The sequence below is a fragment of the Eptesicus fuscus genome, chromosome 18 (genome assembly GCF_027574615.1).
Source record: "Eptesicus fuscus isolate TK198812 chromosome 18, DD_ASM_mEF_20220401, whole genome shotgun sequence".
Taxonomy (NCBI): domain Eukaryota; kingdom Metazoa; phylum Chordata; class Mammalia; order Chiroptera; family Vespertilionidae; genus Eptesicus; species Eptesicus fuscus.
The window spans coordinates 14,203,897-14,224,751 of record NC_072490.1 but is presented as its reverse complement, the minus strand read 5'-3'; the positions used below and the strand labels follow the sequence as shown (position 1 = coordinate 14,224,751).

Genomic DNA, 20,855 nt, shown 5'->3' with positions numbered 1-20,855 from the left:
TCGGACCTCACGGACCACCAGTGGTCTGCGGACCACCAGTTGGTGACCGCTGGTCTAGGTACTTGATCTTCCTTAGTGTCATGAAGTTCAGGTTGATTGACCAAATGCTTTCTAGCCTTGTCTCACTCGTCTCTCCAAATGCATGCCTTTAATTACCTTCACTGCCAATAGAAATGGATCTCTTTGAGGAAAATGCTGGGAAAGTGGAGTGTTATACATTATTGCCTCTCAGCATGCAATATGTGAGTTGCAAAGAATAATCTGCCTTCAATGTATGATTGGTGGATATGAGTGGATATTGCATTTATAATCATGCACCCCCTAATATGGGGGAAGAAGTTCTATATTCTTTCCCTCTTGGTATGAAGGACCAAATGCAAACTTCTCATATTCATTTATGTATTCATCTCTTCACTCATTATTCAGTAAGTATTTTTTAATATCTTCTTCCATGCGACAGGCCCTCTTCTTGGCAGAGTATATAACCATGGCAGATAAAGTCTCACAGAGCTTGCCTTTTGGTGGCTAGATTATAAGCATGTAAATGACCAAGTTGGATTGTGCAGGAGATGAAACGGAGTCTGGTCCTTGTTACTTGGGGGCTGCTATAAATGAAGAGTTCTCATTTAACCAAAGACCAGAAAGGTGACAAGAAGCCAAACAAAGGGACTAATAAGGAAAGGCCCAAGGAAGGAAGAAACTCGTCTTCTTCCAGGAATAGCCCATGTGTCCTCAAAATTAATGGGTAAGGAGTAAGAAGATGGGCGATGGAGGTGGTGGTGTCGAGGGATGAAGTCAGAGAGGTAGCAGACCCTTGAGGTGAACTCAATTTTCACTCGCCTGCAGGAATCCAGAGTTGTGGCAGTGTTTGGGATTGTTTCTAGGAGGCATTCTGTCCATGTTGGTTGAGCAACCGATTTTCCTCAAGGCAGAGCCAGTCCGTTGCAAGAAGTTCCCACAGCTCTTTCGGGTGCAGGTCAGGAACAAAATGGTCAAGTCCTGCCTCACCTACAATGTCTCCTGGGAGTAGCCAGCTCCCGTTCGCACTTCATGGCTCTGCTTCCTCTGTGACCTCTCTGCCCATCTGGGTGGTGACTCTTGTCTGGCTTCCACATCCTCTGTCTTTCTCTCTATTTTTGGATTATCCTACCCTCATCTGTTTCCTTGACTGTCCACCCAGCTAAACTATAATTTCCCTATGGGTACTTTTCATTGTGCTCCCAGCACCCAGAACAATGCAATAGGCCAATCTAATCTGTGTTTCTTGATGGGATGATAAGGTTTGTGTAGAAAGAGTGCCTTATGAAGTCATGGACAAAAGCAAGAAATAACTCAAAATTCCCCCCCACCCTGCAGTGGCTTACGTTAACAGATCGTAGAGGTGCAGGGAATGCTCATCTGATGTGAAAGCATTATTTTGTCTTTCTTCGTATTTATTTTTCTGACATCAGGTTCATTCGAAATTGCATAACATCATCAGGAATTCATTGGTAGGAATTCATTAGATAATCATTCAGTGTATCTTTCTTTTCCCTCCACAGTTAATAATGATGTGATGATCACCGAAAACAATGGTGCACTCAAGTTTGCACAATTGTGTAAATTCTGTGACGTGAGATCTTCCACCTGTGACAACCAGAAATCGTGCAGGAGCAACTGCAGTATCACATCCATCTGTGAGAAGCCCAACGAAGTCTGTGTGGCTGTCTGGTAAGGTTGCCTTGGAAAGAAATCTCTTCCCCCTTTTATAGTAACGCATGCTCGAGGTACATGGAGTCCCAATGTCTTCATGCCCTAAGCGTAGACACAACCTGTTTCCCTTTCTCTTAGACCATCTCTCTTTTCATTGTTAAATGTGTTTTCCAGAGACATTCTGTACATTTTCAAACACACACACACGTCTCTCTATGTGTGTGACAGTATATCAGATGACTTTTAATATTTGCAATAAATCTGGAGACCCTTCCTTCTATGCAGGAGAAGAATATGACACTCTTCAACATTTAATGACACACACCCCCCTCGCAGTGACACCAGGGGCTTTGTTCTCCTGAGGCAGCCTCAGTCTCATTTTAAGGAAAAAGAAGAGATGAAAGGTTGGCTGTTGGAAGAGGGGAGCACTTGTCAAAAAGGGGAAGGTATTCTGGAACCAGAAAACAATCCATTCCTTAGTCAGAAGCATTGGCCATGTCGCTCACACCACCACTGGGCAATACACTACTTCTTTCTCTTGGATCAGAGCTACATAGTTCCCTTAGATCAGATTCCTTCCTTCCCCCTCACCCCCTCTCTCTTTCTCTCTCATACACACACACACACACACACACATACACACACACACACACACACACAAGTGCACTCATAAATTATCTGATTAATTCGTAATTATAATTGGAAGTGTGAACAAGAGATAAAAGAAAAAGAGATCATCAAATAAGTCCCCATGTTATGCAAATGTTTACATTCATTAATGAAATACAACATATTCTCATGATTTGAATTTATTTGAATTCAGGTTATTAAGTAACCTATGTATCCCCTGACCAGTTGCAAATGAGAATGTAAACCCACATATCTCCCCCTCCCTTTTTGGGAATGAGTCTTTTGGACTTTCTCCCAACCACATATAGTTAGCCTTGATGATAGAGCAATCTAAAAACCTTGCAAATTTCTGTACATACGGGGGGATGAACTTGTTCCCTAAGAACTAAAGGAATGTTAACAGCACAGACCTGCCAGGACAGTTTGCTGTAGCTGCCAGCTTCATTCATGTCCAGTTCTGAGAAGTGCTTTTGAAAAAAGGATTCTGACAAAGACTGTATGGAGAATAAAGGGACCAGCATTGGAGGTTTAGAAAGTGTGCCGTCCGAAGAATGGCCGAGGCAATTAGACATGGTTCCAGGAAAGAAAGGACGAGGGTTCTCTTGAGAGATACTGAAGGACATGATATCTCTTGAGATAGCTCAAGTAGGAAGTATAGTGAACATTTTCTTTGTAATGCTGAAGGGCAGGAGGAGAGTCTATGAAGTTTACAAGGGGACGGACTCATGCTCAGTACATACTTCAACATTTTCACCATCGTGATTTCCTATCAGCAGAGCAGACTTCCTCCTCTGGGAGAGTCAAAGTTCAGGAGGGGCTGGATGCCTGGCAAGTCTAGTGCAGGCAAGACTGAGACACCCGCCTGATGACCCCAACGCTTCCTTCTTCACTACGCTTCTCCACTTATGGTCTGTACCCAAGTATCACTGCGGTGTGAGCTAACTTCTGCTAATGAAGAAAAAAAAAATAGGCTTTTTTAATTAGGATCTTTTTCCCTGACTCACAGTACAAGTCTGAATGATTGATTGTGAATCAAGCCACCGGAATAGAGGCTTTACTTGTCTCAGAAAATGGGAATGTGTGGGGGAGAGGAAGCTTGCTGTCTCCACCACGTCCCAGCGGTGAAGTCAGTACTGAAGAGTGAGCCTCAGTTTTACCTGTCTTGGTAAAGACACACACTCGTGATGAGGAGAAAGGCACATGCAGTGGGTGCTGTGCTATACCCCCCTCCTCCTCCTCAGCACCGAGACACTCACCTCATCGGCCTCTGGAGCTTTGGCTGCTAAGGGCTCACCCTAGTCCCTCCTGGGGACTCCCTGGCACTGAGCAGAACTGCTGCATTGGAGGTGGGCTTTTCCTCAAGTTTGGCCCCTCTTCCTGGGCAGCCCGCATCCTAGAACTGATTGATGCAGGGGTCCAATGCCTGGCCACTTTGCCTCAATATGGGACAGCTCTGATGGGCCATCCCAGCTTTACAGCTCCTGAGGGATCAGCTGAGTCCTTTATTTGCAACCTGCATTGCGGTTCAAATCCTCCAATGTGCAGGTCACTTACAGGTGCCTGTCCAAAAACCTCCTGCACAGAGACCTCATAGCCTCACTGTCTGTTTCCAGGGAACCCAAACCAGGGAAGGGGGCTGTTTTAGAAACAGTCACATGGAAACTGAAAGCCTCTACCATGATAGGGTGTGCATACTAAGGCCTTATCAGTTTTAGTGTTCTTTTCATTCATCCATTGAGTCATTCATTCATTTAATGTCAACTGTGCACCCATTTCATGTAAAATGTTCAAGTTCTTTCCAAGAAGAGAAATATAATGGAACCAAAATGAATTTCATGACGGTGGTTCTGCTTTCCAGTGGCTATTGATAAACTCTTCAATGGCTCAGAGCAAATGTTGCTGGACAAAGACATCTATTTTTTTTTTCCATTGTGTTTTCCCTGCCTATGTTCATCTGCATCCCAAGATAGTTTGCAAAGTGAGCTCTGCTGTCAGAGAGAGCAGTGTTACAGGATTGAGTGGAGAAAGCAGCTGAGGACTTCACCCAGACTCAAGTACTGTATTGAGTTTCCTCTCTGTGATTTTAGTTCCCTAGGAGCTAGGAGGTGGGAAGCAAGAGGCTCTCAAGGAGATGCCCAGTCATTGCCGAGGGGCTGTCCTCACAACTCCTTCCTCGTCCCATTCCTTGACCCCTAGAAGCTTCACAACAAAGAGACACCATGCTTTTCCCTGGGAGCACAGCGGACTCAATGTGCCTTTCTATCCATCTACACACACATGCACGCGTGTTTGCAACACTCACACACTCACAGACACAGCTTTGGGGGAAAGGAGGTGATCTAGTTTCAAGGCCACCATTTCTGCTAAGACTTAAGGGTGGGTAGATTTTCCAGTGGACATATTTGTTGTGTGATTGTGCCAAGCCAAGTTTCATTGAGTTCCCTGCTACCACCCTGGAGGGAAGGTTCCGATGGTTGCTCCCCCTCTAACAGTGGGGACCTGCGTAGCCAGGCCTTGCTTCTGTTGCTCCTGCTGGAGTGTTGTTAGTTCGAGGACCATTGATGTGTTTCACAAAGTGGCACGCCTGCTTCTGCCGGAGTCGCCTCTGGATGTCACAACCATGACTCCATTCCAGCCTCACCCTCATCCCTACTCCCTTATCCCCTCGTTCACACACCGTTCTTTAGTGTCCTTGAATTAAGCCCTAAGCCAGCGGGGGATTAGTCAAGTTGAAGTTTCCCTATGGTTATGGGCCCACTTCTTTTCAGGGGAAAACTGTCTTAACAGCTTCATGCTTCCAGCCTGCCTCCCATTTTCCTTGCTGTGAGCACTGAGTTTTTTGGGGGTGAGGGGGTTGATTGGTGAGTGTGTGCTAGTGTATGCTGGCACATATGCACTCATATGCATGCACTCAGAATCCTTCCCAGGGAAGATTACGCGTGCAAACCTGACTGGATCTATCATGTCATTTAAGGCCTGATTTCCCCTCCAGATTTAGAGACTACTGTTTAAGACAACAGCTATTTTGCATCTGAAAAGGGGAAGATGGGAGGAAGGATATCAGACCAACGCAGTCACCCAAGATGGCAGGGTTTTGAGGGGAGCAGAAGGAAGCAGGCAGAGAAGCAATGCACTTCCAAGGAAGCCAGAGGTTGATTTTGGCTTCTGCAGTTATAATAGCGGGTATTAATCATGTCATTATTAGATGCAATGTACACATAGAACCAATTGAGCACTTCATAGGACCCAAGCAAACTGTGAGAGAGTCGCTGAGCCCGTAGCTGAGTTAGGCTCCCAATATGTGATGTAAAGGAACACAAAATGTAGACACAATTAATTTATATTAGCGTGAAATGTTTCACTAAACTGTACGTGAAGAACATCTTTCAGGTCTTTCCCGTGGGTTTTAGTCCTCCCCCTTTCTGTTCCTTTCTGTAATTCAATTCTGGAACCTGCAGTTCTGTGTCTAGGAGTTACCTTCCGTTTTCTCAGCACAGCCAGCTGCTGACATGGAACATGCCTTCACTCATGGTGCCCAGCAAACATGGAAAGAGGAACCGCAACTACTTCCCCAGACATGCCCTTTGAGAAGACGTTAGCTAGACAGACCCTGGTTCTGCCCAGTAACCTAGAGATGCCATGTGAGCCTGGCAGTACACTCAGGATGGAAGGTTTGAAATCACCCTGGGGACTCAGCAGTCTTCTGTTTCCTGTGCCTTCCCCTTTAACGACTGAATTAAGACAGTGAGAGCCCCTGAGGTAAACGCTCATGTTTGTGATCATAAGTGGGCTTGGAGAATAAGCAAAGGAAAAACTGAAATGAGTAGAGAAAGCACGGGGGACTATAGGCAACCTGTTAATGCTGCAAAACAGGAACCAGCTGCCCTTCTGAGAAACAACTTGATGAAGGAAATACATTCCAGATTGCCTTTCTGTCCAGAGACCCCATTCATCCATTCTCTCTTTCTCTCCTCCCCATCCCTGCTCCACCTATGAACCTCTGCACCCAAGGAGGAAAAACGATGAGAACATAACACTGGAGACGGTCTGCCACGACCCCGCGCTCGTCTACCACGGGTTTGTTCTTGAAGACGCCGCTTCCCCGAAGTGTATTATGAAAGAGAAGAAAATGGATGGCGAGACTTTCTTCATGTGTTCCTGTAGCACGGATGAGTGCAATGACAACATCATCTTTTCAGAGGGTGAGTTTCCTTCCCTTGATGGCTTGGAGCCTGACTTCCTCTGGGCTGATTTCTCGGGCCCCTGGTCTGCAGTCTCAGAGGACAGTTCCTCCTCCTCTGGCTGGTGCTGGAGAGTGAGTCTATGGTGGAAGGAGGTGCTTATGGAGCAACAGGGTCAGGTCTGGTCCTTATCAAATCTGAGTCATAGGGTCCACATTATTATTTGTCTTGGACCAATAGTTTCCTTTCCCCAAAGTACAGCATGACCGGAGAATGTGCTAGAAAAGCAGATTCGGGGGCCCTAGCCCAGACCCACTGAATCAGAAACCCTGGGTCCTGGGCCCAGCAATCTGTGTTTTAACAAACCTTTCCAAGTGATTCTGAGCCAGCTAAAAATTTGAGAACTACTAGATTGGAGGAGGCTGTTTGACACTGGAGGGGACTTGCTTTGAACGAACTCCAGTAGTTTAGTGTACATACTCCTAGGATTTGTCTGTCTAAAGGGTAGTTATTATTGGTCCCTTGTGAGAAAAGAACTAAAATGCAGAGGGAAAATAATGAGCCAAGGTTTACCCATGGAGACAGGAGAAGACTCAATTAGATTGTTCAGCATTCCCTCAGCTTGAAAGAAGGATACACGCTATTCCCTCAATTAAAAAACCAACACCACCCTATTCAATGATTTTAATTATAAAAGCAGTATATCCTTATCAAAAATTCAAACAATCTAACAACATGCAAAAATTTAAAATTAAAAATACATTCACCTCATCCCCTCACTCCCAACTCATCAGCTACTCAATACTGAGAGCTTATGGGAAACACATGTTTCTCTGACATTCATTCATATAATCCCTGCAGCCTTTCTCCCTTCCCTGTCTTCCTCCATCAATGCATCTGTCCTCTGTCCATCCATCTACCCATCCCATCCACTCATCCATCTTTCAGGGCAAATAGTTGATCAGACTATAAATATTATTGGGCAACATTTTTTTTAGCCAACCACTTTTACTTCTCCTTCTAAAGAAGATACACATACAGATACACTGCACACCTTTAATTCCATAATATGGATTACCTTCTCTGACTGACTGAATCATTTCCATTGGGATGATTTAGGTGTCTCCAGTTTGTCACTTAATGCTACAGTGAATTCCTTTGTAAGCTCATCTTACACATGTGTACTATTAATATTTCTGCAAGCTAGATTTCTAGAAGCCAAGTTTCTGGATCAAAGTTATGAACATTTTAAATATAGTAACCACGACTAAATTGTTTTTCTTCTAAAAAAGATACCGGAGCATATGGATTTTCATTTACCTTATCCAACAATTATAAGCCTTTTAATTTTGCCTGTCTGATAGTGAAAATGATATTCTCTTGGTTTTAGGAATGTAAATTCAGAGTGGGAACAGGTTATTAACCCAAAATAGATCTGATTCTATAAAAATTCCTTTTGGAACACAAGTGCTACGTCTGCACACTCCCTGTGTGTGTCCCAATGATGCAGACCCATCTCCTTCCCTCTGTGTCCTTGACCTCCTGCTCGTTCCCCTCTCTTCCTGTCCAGCTTCCCACTTATGCCAGCTTCTCAGTTCATGAAGGCAGGCATGTACATTTTTATCAGTAACACTTATAAATCACTCCTCCCTCCTACTTTCTCATTGTATAAACACACCATTTTTCTCACTTTCCTTATGTCATTTGAGTTAGGAGGGAAGATATAACTAGATTAAATCACACAAAGGCATGTTAACACCTGATATCCTGGCTTAACATGTCAATGTTCTCCAAGTAGTTCACTTAAAAAAAAAGTTATTGTTGAAAGTATTATATGTCCCTTTCTCCCCCTCCTCTCCATTGACCTCTTCTAACAGTTCACTTTTTTTAAAAAAGTCCAGGTTAAGCTAAAGGAATTAATATTTAAGAGTAGACTATCCAGACATGTTTACTCTCATCTGTGAAAGTATTTTTCTCCTTTTACATACTGGCTTGCCCATAATGGAAGAGTTTATTTCATCTCCAAAAGACAAAATGTGATAAATAACCTGCAAGTTGGATACATATAGTACTATAAGCTTTTAAGATATTAGTGACTTCAGTTTTCAGTGTGTTTCAACTCAGGTGATAATCACGGGCCCACATTCACATATTTTCCCTCTTATTCATTATCAGACTATTTCCTTATGATGTGAGAGAATCACCCTAAAGGCAGTTTCTCACTGTACAACTCAAGAGATCCAGTGCAGCTGATGACTCAGATGTCTGGGTGATTTCGGAGTCTTTTAACACGTTTCCAGGGTTGTTTGCATTAGTCTTCTAAAATGTTCTAGGGGTGTTTCCTTTTTCAAAAACATCTCTATTCTCCACAGTGGGATATTCCCCCCCCCCCCTGCCTAAACCAGCAACATTTTAGGATCCATTTCTCCTCTTTTTTATACTAAAAAATAAAAACTCTGGAAGTCCAAGCCAAACAAGATGGTGAACACAACATCTCTGGTGGATCTTACACTGTATTTTTTAAAATATGTATTTTTATTGCTTTCAGAGAGGAAGGGAGAAGGAGAGATAGAAACATCAACAATGAGAGAGAATCATTGATCAGCTGCCTCCTGCATGCTCCTACTGGGGATTGAGCCATGTGTGGCATGTGCCCTTGAGCAGAATTGAACCTGGGACCCTTCAATCTGCAGGCCAACACTCTATCCACTGAGCCAAACCAGCTAGGACTCTTACACTGTATTTTTATTAGCATAGTACTCTGGTCTCATTGCCAGATTTCTGACCTGCAAACGCAATGGATGATAATTACTTACATCATCTGGTTTCTTAAGTAAGGGAAAAAAGGTTGAGCCCCGGTTTTGTTTTGTTTTTTTAAATTGTAGATCTTTACTTTCCATGCTGTGATGTGTGATAGCTCACATTCAGAGAGAATGTATTGTTGCTGTGTAAGGTGCTCAGACCTTTCCATGGCATGGCCTCATTGAATCTCAGAGCTACCTCATGAAACAGGCACTGGTAGCATCCTCATCCCATTGAGTGAGAAAGCCAAGCTCAGAGAACATGAACACTTTGTCCAGAATCACATGGCCAGTGGGTGGCATAGGTAGGATTTATAATGGGTTATGTATGAACAAATCTATGAGGGTCTTCTTTCCTTCCTTCTCCCCTTCTTTCCTCCCTCCAACATTCAGCAAGTCCTTAGAAAGTGGTATATCCCCAGGCTTACACTCTTCATGTGTTTGTGAGGAATGATGTTTATAAATGATGGCCAGCAGGATGCTCTCACCTTGTGAGGAGATCATGGTCTCCTCAATAAAATAATCTCCCCATCTAAGCCTTTTTTAAGCTGTTTGTCCTTGGGTGAACTAATTCACCTTAGACTTCCCCTCTGAAAAAAAAATGCGGATAGAAATAGTGCTCAATTTCAATAGGGTTTTTGTGAAGATAAATGAGTTTATTCATGTAGGAACTTAGAATAGTACCTGGCACAGAGCTAATTATTCAATACATTTTGGCTGTTACTATTGTTCTTCTGGATTCAAATGGACGAGGAGCTTTATAGCAACCTCATGTCATATTCTCTTCCTTCCTGAAAGCCTTCAGGTGAGTTATGTTTGATGCCATCCACCACAACAACATTCCTGTGAACCTCGGTGAGGTGCTCACTGTCAGGAATGTGGTTGAGGAAGCTCTTTAGTGCATTGCATTGCTGTCTTCCTGAGAAGCCAGGAGAAATGCCGCTCAGCTCCCGGCCTCAGAAAGATGGCTCCCTCATGAGGACCTATTTGCATCGGAACTTGGGGACACTTGGAAGCATGCAGAGCAGGGGCCAGCAAACGTCTCTGATGGAGGACCTGGCAATAAATATGTTTGGCTTTCCAGGCCATGGAGTCCATGCTGCAGCTACTCAGCTCTGCCGTTGAGGCGGCCATGGACCGTATGTAAACAGTTGGACGCGGCTGTGTTCCAATAAATCTTGACTTACAAAACCGGGCTTCAGGCCAACCCCTGATGTAGATGGTCATGTTTTTTTGTTTTGTTTTGTTTGTTTTGTATTTCTCCCTTCGATACAAACTACCAGAAAAGCTTAAAGTCCAATTTAAGTCATGCTCCTAGCAAGTTTGTGAGCATACATTTGTATACTGTTACCATCCCTGCTTGCCTGTTTTCCTGCATTTATCTCCCATTTGTCTTGATCCCAGCTCCTTCTGTCTTCCTTTACTATTACGTTTCTCCATAGGTTGCATGTGATTTTTCTTTTTTAAAAAAGATGGAAATGGGGGAGGAGGATGGGAGCATCCTGGAAGAGGTTAATGGGGGGATAAAAAGAGAACCTATGTAATATTTTCAACAATAAAGATGAAACAAAAGAAAGATGGAACTATCAGCAACTATATCAAGTACATCTATGCAACTTAGAAACCAGGACTCTGGAAACCGCTCTGACTCCAGCTTCAACGGATGGGGTTAAATGGAGAAGCAGACCATCAGATGTAGGCTGTCACCCAGGGTGCGTTCCCCGCTGACCTGCAGGCTGCGTGCAGGCGTTCCGTTAGCGCGCTCTCTAACCGGAGAAGTCGAGAGAGGGGAGACGAGGACTTCTAGTAGCCACCGAGTTTCGTTCCTTCCCCTCTCATTGTAAGAATTTCTTTTAAATGAAAACAGCCTCTCTGGTTTGCAAGCCTAACTCTGGCAGGAAGACAAATGATTTTTTTTACAGTATCAGACACGCGGTTTCCTGTCTGTGTTTAACTTGCTAGCAGAACATCTCAGCCAGCTGGTTCCCCGTGGACCTACTGTGACCTTAATAACGTTGCCTCCTGCCATCCAGCAAGCCCACTCTTGTGTATTGATCTCACGCCCGCTGCACTTGATTGACTCGTATTGGTTTCGGAGTCAGGGAAGGCTTGGAGGGAGGTGCGGCTCCTTTCCTCTCCAATCTCATTGTTGTGTTTGCTTCACTCCGGGACCAGGGAGCTGGCTCCCTGAGTAACTCCTGGTTCTTGCGTGTAAGAAACGAGAAGCGTAAGTGGTGTTTTGGCAGGTCAGGGAGCTCTGGGTGTGCTGTCTTGGAGCCGTGCACCCGCTACTCAAAATAGCTGTCTCGCCAGCTGTGCATTTTTGTTTCGAGAGAAACAAACCAGATTTACTTTCTGGTCTAAATGCAGAAGAAGAAGAAAAAAAAAAAGAGTGGAAGTATGGTTGTGCAGAGTTGTTAGCAGAGGAGGAAAATGATGGATTCAAGTCAGTAGTCTCATTCCTGGGAAGAGAAATCAGCCATTGGTGGGATGACTCACGCCCGCGGGTCCCTGGGTTGTGAATGAGTGCCCTTAGAAAGCCTCCTCGGAATCCGTGAATTCGGCCCGTGTCTGGCCAAGAAAATAATGAAAAGTTGTACGTGCCAGAGGCCACTGTGACGCAGTCCAGGGAAGCTTAGGGAATGTATTTGTAGTGACTTCAGGCAACTCAGTGGCTTTTGTAGATTTTTATTTTCCTAAGCAGCAAAGTAAACAAGATGCTCCGAGGCCAGATGTGGCTGCTGGGTATGATTATTTCTGCTCTGGAGCCTCATTCTGATGTGAATCAAGGCAGAGCGGAATCACGAAGGACCCTCGGCCTGGCATCCCGTCCACTGGTTGGATGTAACAAGTGGGCCAATAAGGCTGGCATTGCTGAGGCTGCGGTGGTACATCCATACATCCACACGTCCAGTTTCTCATCTCTCCCTGAGCCCCCTCCTCGTGTTCTATAAACAACACATGGATGGGTGACGGTGAAAAGGGTCGAGGGAGACTCTTGGCTACTTGACAAGTATGGCAGTGCCCCTCCGGTGGAAAAACACCAGGGAGCTGGCCAACCACGGTGAATCTGACTTTCATTTCCGCCCATGCTAAACTTCAGAGGGCGTGTTTACCACCAGCCGGACATCTGGCCGACTAGCTTTTGGAAAAAACCTTTTCTGGTTTGCAAATCACTCCTGCATGTTGCTAATTATGTAAGATTTCAAATTTACCAGCAACAATTATGCCTTTAAAAATATATAATATTAACTTTTCAAGAAACAATATTTGCTTTTCTACTTTTGAAAAATATATACCTCCTGTTACCTTATTAGGATATAGCTAGTTCCGATGTCAAGAACAATTGATCCTACATTCAGTCATTGAAGTTCTTTCCATTCCTTCCATTGTCCGGTCCCAGCGTATTTAAAATAAGCATGTCGTCTGTCAAGCTGGAGTTGTTCCCTACCTTAGCCGCAGGTTTGAAACACCTGATAAGCTTTAAAAACTACTCATTAAAGGGTCTTAGTCCTGCAGTTTTGGACTTAATTGGTCCGAGGCCTTGTATCGGGATTTTAAAAAACCACAAAAACTTCCCAAGATATTTTAATATGCAGCCAATGTTGGGAGACACTGGACTCAAGACAGTTTGTTCTGCCAAATCTTTTTGTATTTTTCAGCATGTTCCCCATATAACCTGAAAAAGGATGGTGGCAATTAGAGAATGCCAGCCACCACAGGAAGTAGCTGAAATTTGCTTTCTAGGTTAAAGGAGGTGAAAACAAGCAAACAAAACACCCGTATTACCAGACCCCTGAGGAAGAATAAGATTCTTCTTCTTTTTTTAAATCCTCACCCATGGATATTTTTCCATTGGTTTTTAGAGAGAGTGGAAGAGAGAGGGAAAGACAGAGAGAGATTTCAAATGGACAGAAACACATCCATTGGTTGCCTCCTGCGTGAGCCAGGGCCAGAGCGGAGCCTGCCACTGAGGTACATGCCCTGGACCGGAATCGAACCCGGGACACCTTTGGTCCCCAGGCCAAGGCTCTATCCACTGAGCCAAACTGGCTAGGGCAAGAGTGAGATTCATTAATGTAAGCTATTACTGTGCTTGTCACAGTTAACAGTTACTTCAGGAGAGGCCAAGGACCTCATTGAGAATAGGTATGTGAGGTTTTAGAACTGATGAAATGATACACTGACGGGCAGGCACACTTTAAACCTGAACGCATGGCTGAAAGTTTGGATGCTCCTGTCCTGGCAAAGATGGGGTGGGGCGGCGGCTGGTGGGCAGTGTGTGTAGTTGGAGGAGGTGAGACCCTCAGGTGGGAGGGAATCGTGGCAAGCTGTGGTTCCCGTGGAAAGCCCGTAGAGAAGTCAGAACATGTTTTGGTGACCTGACAGGTATTGATAGTGTGAGTCATCAGTGGGCATTTTCTAAAGCCGGCTAGTCTTCCTATTGGAGAAGATACTGAAAACACTTAAGAACTCTATCTCTGCTTTCTGGTTTCCTGAGAACATGAAGGACCCCTAGACACAGTAGAAGATATAATCTAGAAAAAGAATTGAAGAATTGGGGCATCCTAACAAAACCCCACCTTAGTGGTTCAGCAGACTATAACACTGAGAAGAAAATGAAAAAAATTCGAGCTCCAAAGAACATCTATCAAGCCAAGGCACTGTCCCTGATGGAACGGACATTCATAAGACATGGCTTCATATCATGGGCAAAGCCTGGCCCATTGTCAGCTCTCTGATGGTATTAGTTGCCCTCCTTCTAAAACCAAAGCCATGGAAGCAGCAAGAATCCATGTCCCCAGGGGCAACACGAAGGTTGATGAGCAGAGTGGAAGGAATGCTTAGCACAGCAGAGACACAATCTGGGTTTTCATTGCCTGGAATGGCCAATAATACGAAGCAACAGATAAATGTAAAGTGAGACATATAGATTCAAACAGTCAATTGTAGAGGGGCAGCTCACGAGAAAGCTGGCTGGGCATCTGTTCATGATAAAGACCCAAGTGCTTACGGGTGAGTCAAGGTCATCCTGAAATCGGGGTGATCTGGCCGAGAGAATCAAAACAGAACAGCAGAACAAACAAACCAGCAGTCATCTTACACTGCACTCATTGGAAGGGGCCCACTGTGGTCTATGCCACAAGTCTTATAGCTGGGTCTAGCGAAACGACATGGAGGATCTTGAGTAGCAAGAATGATTTCAGAGAACAGAGCACTTTAGACTCACAAAAGGACATGGCACGGATTGGGCACCTCTATATGCTGGGCAGGCAGACATTAGGGTCTGACAAATACATCAGACTTCAGAGTCTGATATACATATCTTTTGAAAAGTGATTGAAGGAAACAGGGGTGTTCAACCGGAAAAGGAAATGATTTAGAGAAATGGGCTAAATGCCCACCAGGAGTTTAAGAGCTCTCGTCTCACAGAATAAGGAATCCTTTTGTTGTCTCTTGTCTTACAGCAGTGGTTCTCAACCTTTCTAATGCTGCGACCCTTTAATACAGTTCCTCATGTTGTGGTGACTCCCAATCATAAAATTATTTTCGTTGCTGCTTCATAACTGTAATTTTGCTACTGTTAATGAATTGTAATGTAAATATCTGTGTTTTCCGATGGTCTTAGGCTCTACAGCAGTCGCGACCCACAGGTTGAGAACCGCTAGCAGGGTCGTCGAATATTCCCGAAGAGGTTGCCATATCAAATTAGACTACGTGTAAGACCCTTTTGTTGGGGAGAGAGGTAGGAAGGAAATAAAAAATATCGGAAAACACAGATATTTACATTACGATTCATTAACAGTAGCAAAATTACAGTTATGAAGTAGCAACGGAAATAATTTTATGGTTGGGGGTCACCACAACATGAGGAACTGTATTAAAGGGTTGCGGCATTAGAAAGGTTGAGAACCACTGTCTTAGAGAGCAGCAAGAAAGCCATTATGCGGACGAACAGGAAGGTTGCATATGACTTAACATAAAGAATAACCTTTCGAATAGCCCAATGTTTAGAATTAGTTTATCCTAATAGACCTGCAGCTAGATCTGTTGGGATTAGATTTTGGGATGATTTACAGAGGAGTGGGGTCCCCTTGCAATATTTCAGCCAGACGTTTTATCTCTCTCTCTCTCTCTCTCTCTCTCTCTCTCTCTCTCTCTCTGGTATATTCCTGAAGAGGTTGTCATATCAAATTAGACTACATGTAAGACCCTTTTGTTGGGGAGAGAGGTAGGAAGGAAATAATGTAAGGGAGACTGCGGGATGAGCTGCAAGAGGTGGGGTTTTGAAATATGTATAATTGGAATAAAACAACCATATGAACTGGAGGGAAGCATCTTCCATCATTCTGGGGGAACAATATTCCCAGTGTCTGTCTGGAATGACAAACAGTCCTGTCAATGGGCTGGAGGTTAAATTAAATTCTGCATGCCCAGTGAGCTCACTGTCCTTCTGTTGTTTAATTAAAATGGTTTTTTCATTGTTTGCCTGAATTTAATTGTTTGCTTTTTATTGAGATGATGGATGGGGAATCATATCTCATTCTACACTCCTCCAGAGGTTCCTTTGACTAGAAAATTCTCAGGCACCATTTCTCATTGGCTTGCACTGAATGCAAGGGCTTTGCAAGCAAGTCCATTACAACTTTTCTTTGCAAGAGGGAAACATCTCTGTGGCAGAGCACCAAGGGGCTTATTCCATGTTTGCTAGAGCCGTGCTTCTCAAACTTCACCGCGTAAATGAACCGACTAGAGAACTCTTTAAAGTGCAGATTCTGGTTCAGCAATTTGGGTCAGGGCTGAGAGTCTCCATTTGTCATAAATTCCCCGGTAATGCCTGCTGATGCTGCTGGTCTGGGGAGCACACTTTGAATAGAGGGTGTCAAAAGATTATTTCTGGACTATGCCACCAAAATTTTTAAAGATGCAGAAAATGGTGATAAAATATTGGAATTCCTGAGTATGAGATATCTATGTATCTGTATCTATATATCTATATCTATATCTATATCTATATCTATATCTATATCTATATCTATATCTATATCTATATCTATATCATCTATATCTATAGTCCCAAAAATATGTATACACATTGAATAATTATAAAGGCAGTGTTTATTAAAATATATTTCATTTTCAAAATTGAGCTATCAGCTGTTAAAAGTATATATTTTGGGTGGACACCCTGTATATTTAATGGCTTGGGGTATGTGCGTGTGCATGTGTGTGTGTGTGTGTGTGTGTGATGGGGCAAGAACAGAGGAAAGCAGATAAGGATATGAAATGTAACAAAATAAAGAGGCAGTTTGTTTTGCTCCTTATGAAATCCTTAATCTTTCTCGGAAGGGATCCCAGCATGTCTGCCTGGTGAGTGCTGTGACTCAGCAACGCTTCCTCTGTATGATCAGTGAACATACTCAGAACATATCCAGTAAATATTTAGGAGACATCAGTACTGTTTATCTTTTCTTAAAACTTTATTTTGTTAATCTTCACCCGAGGATATTTTTTTCATTGATTTTTAGAGAGAGTGGAAAGGAGGGAGGGGGAGAGAGAGAGAAACATTGATGAGAGAGAGGCATATCTATTGGTTGGCTCCCACACACACTCTGACCCGGGCCAGGAATTGAACCTGCAACCCAGGTATGTGCCCTTGACTGGGAATCAAACCCGTGACCTTTATGTCTGCAGGCAGATGCTCTAACCTCTGAGCAAAACTGGCTAGGGTTGATGTTTTAAGATTCCACATATGGTGAGATCATGCAATATTTGTCTTTCTCTGATTTATTTCACTCAGCATAATACCTTCAGAGTCCATCCATGTTGTCACAAATGGTAGGATTTCCATATTTTATGACTGAATAGTATTCCATTATATATATAATTAGTGGACCACATAGGTTGTTTCCATATCTTAGCTACTGTAAATAATGCTTCAATGAACATCAGGCCAGGAAAACTACTTGGACAGTAAAAGGCTACAATCAAAGATAAAAACTTATGAAGGTTTTGCTGCAGGAAGATTTTTACTTACTCATCTTCTTTAATATTTGTAAGATTATTCCAATTCTATAGTTTTACTTGGGTCAGTTTTGGTAAGTTACACATATATATCATTTTTTTAGGTATTTGATCATTGTCTAAGTTTTCACATTTATTAACAAAATGCTGCTCGTGGATTTTCTTTTGTTGGGCCTATTATTAACTATATGTCCCCTTTGTGCTTTTGTTCCATTATCAGCTCCGTATGTGGTATAATCATTTACACTACACTTGGGGTGTTGCTGATTCTCCCACTTTTATCTCTGTTTTCTGTTTCACCAATTGCAACTACCTTTACTTCTATTTTCTTTGGCTCCATAATTTTTTCCTTTTTCTGAATTTTCATGTTGAACCCTGTGTTGGCTTACTCTCCTGAGAGCTACCATGAGCAACCTCGTCAGTGAAGCTCAACCCCTCCAAACACACCACTAACTACCCTGCAAAGCTCCTCTGCTTGGACCCCAGCTCACTTTAGGTATCTTTCCCCATTTCTATTTCTATGAAAAGGGAATAATACATACCTAGCTGTGCAGCTACGAGGATTCAAACTTAACCATATAAAAACATAGGGTGTGGCATTTAGCAGATGCTCAATAAATGAATGCTATACTTTTTGGGGTTATAATTCACAGAATGGCTCGAGACAGGAAATACTCCCTCCCCCCCAGCATATCTCTCTTCAGCACAGTTTCCTTCTTTGGACCTCCGCCAGTTGCATATATATCCTGTTGCTTTAGATGAACATGTCGGCTTGTGAAAATCTTTGTGGTTAGAGGGTCACTACCAACTTCACAAGAATCTCTGTAGTTGCCATGTGGTGCTCATTTGTATACCCATGCACCACGGGATGGGGAAAATGATCATCTGTGCCTCTTGCTATTGCTTGGATAAATAAGTATCTTGGTAAATTTGCTCCAAACGCCTTCTATGTGATCTTTTAAAAATACTGATTTATAGAGGTTCCATTTTGATTTCCTTTTAGCAACCAGTGTTGCATATGGGCATCACAAAGGATTTGAAAGAGGCTAGAAGCAACCTGTCTTCATTGTCCTCTATATGGGCATGGGTGTGTGTGTGTGTGTGTGTGTGTGTGTGTGTGTGTGTGTGTGTTTCAGCAACTTGTTTACTTTTAAATCACTCCAGAGGAATGTGTACCATGGAATTTCCTCTTGAGGTTTTCTGCCAGTTTGTATTTTTTTTTTTTTATGGCATACTAACATTTATCTTTGATTGTCTTTAAAAAAAGATTTATTTATCAAGTCTGACATTTGCAAATGGCTCCTTCTTTGCAACAAAATCTGGCCTCTCTATGTGGGACACATTTCGTAGGAAATTTTCAGAATGATTAAATGGATCTCTGGGTTTATTGCTAGGAACACAGCTTGGTGGCATGGGGTGAAGGAACCACTCAGACCTGAGGAAATGGGCACCCCTGCTTGCCTTGTGCGAACCATCATAAATTTCAATTTCCCCGTTTTTTTCTTCCTTTCTCTTGTATCTCTTTCCCCCTCTCTCTTTTTCTTTCTTCTCCATCTCTAAAGTGAGATGATGCTTATAAAGTGAATTGCTCAGAACCTAGCTCAACGAAGCACATGATGGTAGTTACCTTTATTATTAAGAGTTCAAAGGAGGGGGGTCCCATCATTTTCCACTGCAGAGCTCCCGGTCCATGTGACAGAAGCTGAGGAAGAATCCACAGTTGCCCGTGGGGAACACAACATCATGTCAGGAGGCTCTGTTTCCTCCCTTGCCAGCTTCCCCCAGAAACGGGAAGAATCTCAGACTCTGCCCTAGGAAATCCTGGCGAAGACATGAGCGTCAGGTGCCTTTACCCCGCCGAGGGCTCTTGCTTGTGCGCGTGTGCACTTTGGACTTCTTGGAAGTCAGGAGAAGCCTGCGGACCCCTTCTCAGAGTGGTGTTTTTTTAAATGCATATAATATAAAACACAGGACACCAAAGAAAATCCATGACGTTGGACTGCAGTTATCAAGTATTTTAAAAAATAAACTCATGCTATAGTAACATCTGTTTCTATGGTAATGTTTTAAATAACAAGATCTAGATCAGGTCTAAAAAATGGAAATGGCCCTAGCCAGTTTGGCTGAGTGGATAGAGCATCGGCCTGTGGACTGAAGGGGTCCCGGGTTCGATTCTGGCCAAGGGCACATGCCTGGGTTGCGGGCTCGATTCCAAGTAGGGGGCGTGCAGGAAGCAGCTAGTCAATGATTCTCTCTCATCATTGATGTTTCTGTCTCTCTCTATCCCTCTCCCTTCCTCTCTAAAATCAATAAAAATAATTTTTTTAAAAATGGAAATGTCTAAGTGATGAGTATAAATGATATGCCAAGTCATCTGCAATAAATGTTAATATTGATGACAAAGTTACCAATGCTAATGCTAGGAAAGTTTATATTTTAGCTAAGGGTTAGAGCAAATTTTGCCCATTTTAAACTCACAGAGGCACTGAATTCTCTCCATGGACCTTAGGCTAAGAGCCCCTGCTGTTATAGTGTGGGGACTCATTTTTTATAACCTTGGAGAAATGCTCCTTATTGTTATGCCCTCCAGAACGAGCTCAATGTTACATAACAAGGGAGTGTCGAGTGAATGTCAGGTCTTGAGCACTAGCTACCTATGCATCCAAGAAACAATTCATGGAAGTTTGCAACAGTTCAACACTTACATCTTGAACCCCACTATGTTCTAACTAGGAATAGGCTCTGAGAGAAAAAGGTTTTTAGGGTTCTTCCTCATGTAAGATTTTTTCTTCCCATGTAGAGAAAAGATGCATATGTTCAGGGACACCACTCAACTGTGGTTCTTAGTTAAGAACGAGAGAAATAATCGGCACACTCAGAATATGCCCCTTAAGACACATCATCCAAGAATTGCCGATATCACTTAACCAATGGCTATCCGCTCGCTTAGTCCAGCCCCAACTTTTATCAACTTGGGAGGTTATATGCAAGTCATTGTAAATTGGTTCTCACCAATGGGAAGTCTGAGCATTACAGCATAGAGTTAAGAGTAGGGGTCTCACCAATCTGACAGGCGCTTTTCAAATGTCAGTTTTGCTATTGCCCAAGTTTATGGTCTTGGGAAATTTAAACCATCTGGCCCTTTTACGTTCCCCATCTATAAAATGGGGTTTATAACAATAGCAGTTTCTGCCTCATAGGTGTTTTTTTTTTTTTTTTCTGTTGAAATATAAATATTATATAAAATTCTTAGGACACAGCCAGGTTCATACTAAGAATTCAAGGTATGAGTTTCTGTGTAATTGGCGGCTGGCGAGAGGAAATACTTCCTGCTGGTCTCTGAGTATAGAAGATGCTAGCTGGTACCTACACCCACAGCTGTTGGTTTTGTTATTTTTAGTAGCAGCCTAAGGGTTAATACTGCGAGAGGGTGTGGGTGGCTCCTGTTTAGATAAAGCCACATCCCAAAGCTTCCTTTCAGCCCCTTTGCTATTGTGAGGGTTTTTCACCGCCTCTTTGAAGTTTC

At 43.2% G+C, this 20,855-nt stretch overlaps 1 protein-coding gene across 1 annotated transcript in view; it reads left to right on the top strand.

The window, feature by feature from the left end:
• Positions 1 to 20,855, top strand: part of TGFBR2 (transforming growth factor beta receptor 2) — a 77,928-nt gene that overhangs the window by 34,465 nt on the left and 22,608 nt on the right. The window contains exons 2-3 of the mRNA XM_008153853.3: positions 1,542 to 1,710; positions 6,334 to 6,524. Of these exons, the coding sequence (XP_008152075.1) occupies positions 1,542 to 1,710; positions 6,334 to 6,524 (360 nt within the window). The remainder of the gene's footprint in view (positions 1 to 1,541; positions 1,711 to 6,333; positions 6,525 to 20,855) is intronic.